At 61.0% G+C, this 993-nt stretch overlaps 1 protein-coding gene across 2 annotated transcripts in view; it reads right to left on the reverse strand.

The window, feature by feature from the left end:
* The window catches only part of SH3YL1 (SH3 and SYLF domain containing 1), a 48,136-nt gene extending 47,363 nt beyond the window's left edge, over window positions 1-773 (reverse strand). Inside the window, exon 1 of one of the 2 annotated variants that reach the window (XM_014251404.2) lies at window positions 643-773. In XM_014251404.2, the coding sequence (XP_014106879.2) occupies window position 643 (1 nt within the window). In that variant the 5' untranslated portion in view covers window positions 644-773. Of the gene's footprint in view, window positions 1-307; window positions 582-642 lie in introns of those variants that run through there. The other variant, XM_088052478.1, reaches the window with a different exon arrangement.
* Window positions 774-993: the final 220 nt, after the last annotated feature.

Raw genomic sequence — 993 nt, forward strand, 5'->3', positions numbered from 1 at the left:
AGTCATGGCCACACCCTGCCATGGTGGGGCTACGTCTGCTGGTGTTACAAAACCCAGCCAGGTACACAGACACAGTGTACAAGACAGCCCAGGAGAAAAAATAGAAATAAATTCATACAAATGTTAAAAATGTTATATAATTAAATAAATTGAAATTAAAAAAAAAAAATACGAATATATATCTTCTACAATACATAACAGGTATATATAACCTATCTATATTATACACAGATATAAAATACAACTAAATAAAACCAAAAACAGACACTTCAGATGCCCTGGAAAGCGCCCGTGTGCTCAATTTCACCTATAGCCTGAAGAGGCCAAAGCCGCATTCGACGCTTCTCGGATTTTTACGTGGAGGACGCAGCACATGCTGCGACCCCGGGCGAGAAGGGGCTGCGATGAGCCAGCGCAGCCCTGCCCGTGCTGTACGAGCGCGTTCGCTCTGCCCGCAGGGGTGCGAGGGCGGCTCCGTGCCCGCCGCGCCTGCCCCGCCGAGGAGCCCAGCTGGCCCCGCGGGACCCTCGCTCCTGCCCCGCCGAGGAGCCCAGCTGGCCCCGCGGGACCCTCGCTCCTGCCCCGCCGAGGAGCCCAGCTGGCCCCGCGGGATCCTTACTGCTGCCCTCGCGGGATACTCACTCCTGCCCGGGTCGGGGAGCCCCTGCTCCCCCTCACTTCCTCTCCTCCTGCCACCGCTACCGCCGCAGCCTCACTGGGCGGCGCCGGGACGGCCCCGCCGAGCCACGCACCTGCCGCAGGTGAGGCGGGCGGGGCCGGAGCGATTGCGAAGCGCCCGCTCCCCTTTCCGCCAGCGGCTCCTCCGCGGCACCGGCACCGCCCGGTGCCATCCCGTCCCATCCCATCCCATCCCGTCCCATCCCATCCCATCCCGTCCCATCCCATCCCGTCCCGTCCCGTCCCGTCCTATCCCATCCCATCCCGTCCTGTCCTGTCCCGTCCCCCCCTTCTCGCTGTCCCGGGCACGTTCCA

The sequence above is a fragment of the Pseudopodoces humilis genome, chromosome 3 (assembly GCF_049639895.1).
Source record: "Pseudopodoces humilis isolate 2021_Gansu_Grassland_sample_001 chromosome 3, ASM4963989v1, whole genome shotgun sequence".
Taxonomy (NCBI): Eukaryota; Metazoa; Chordata; class Aves; order Passeriformes; family Paridae; genus Pseudopodoces; species Pseudopodoces humilis.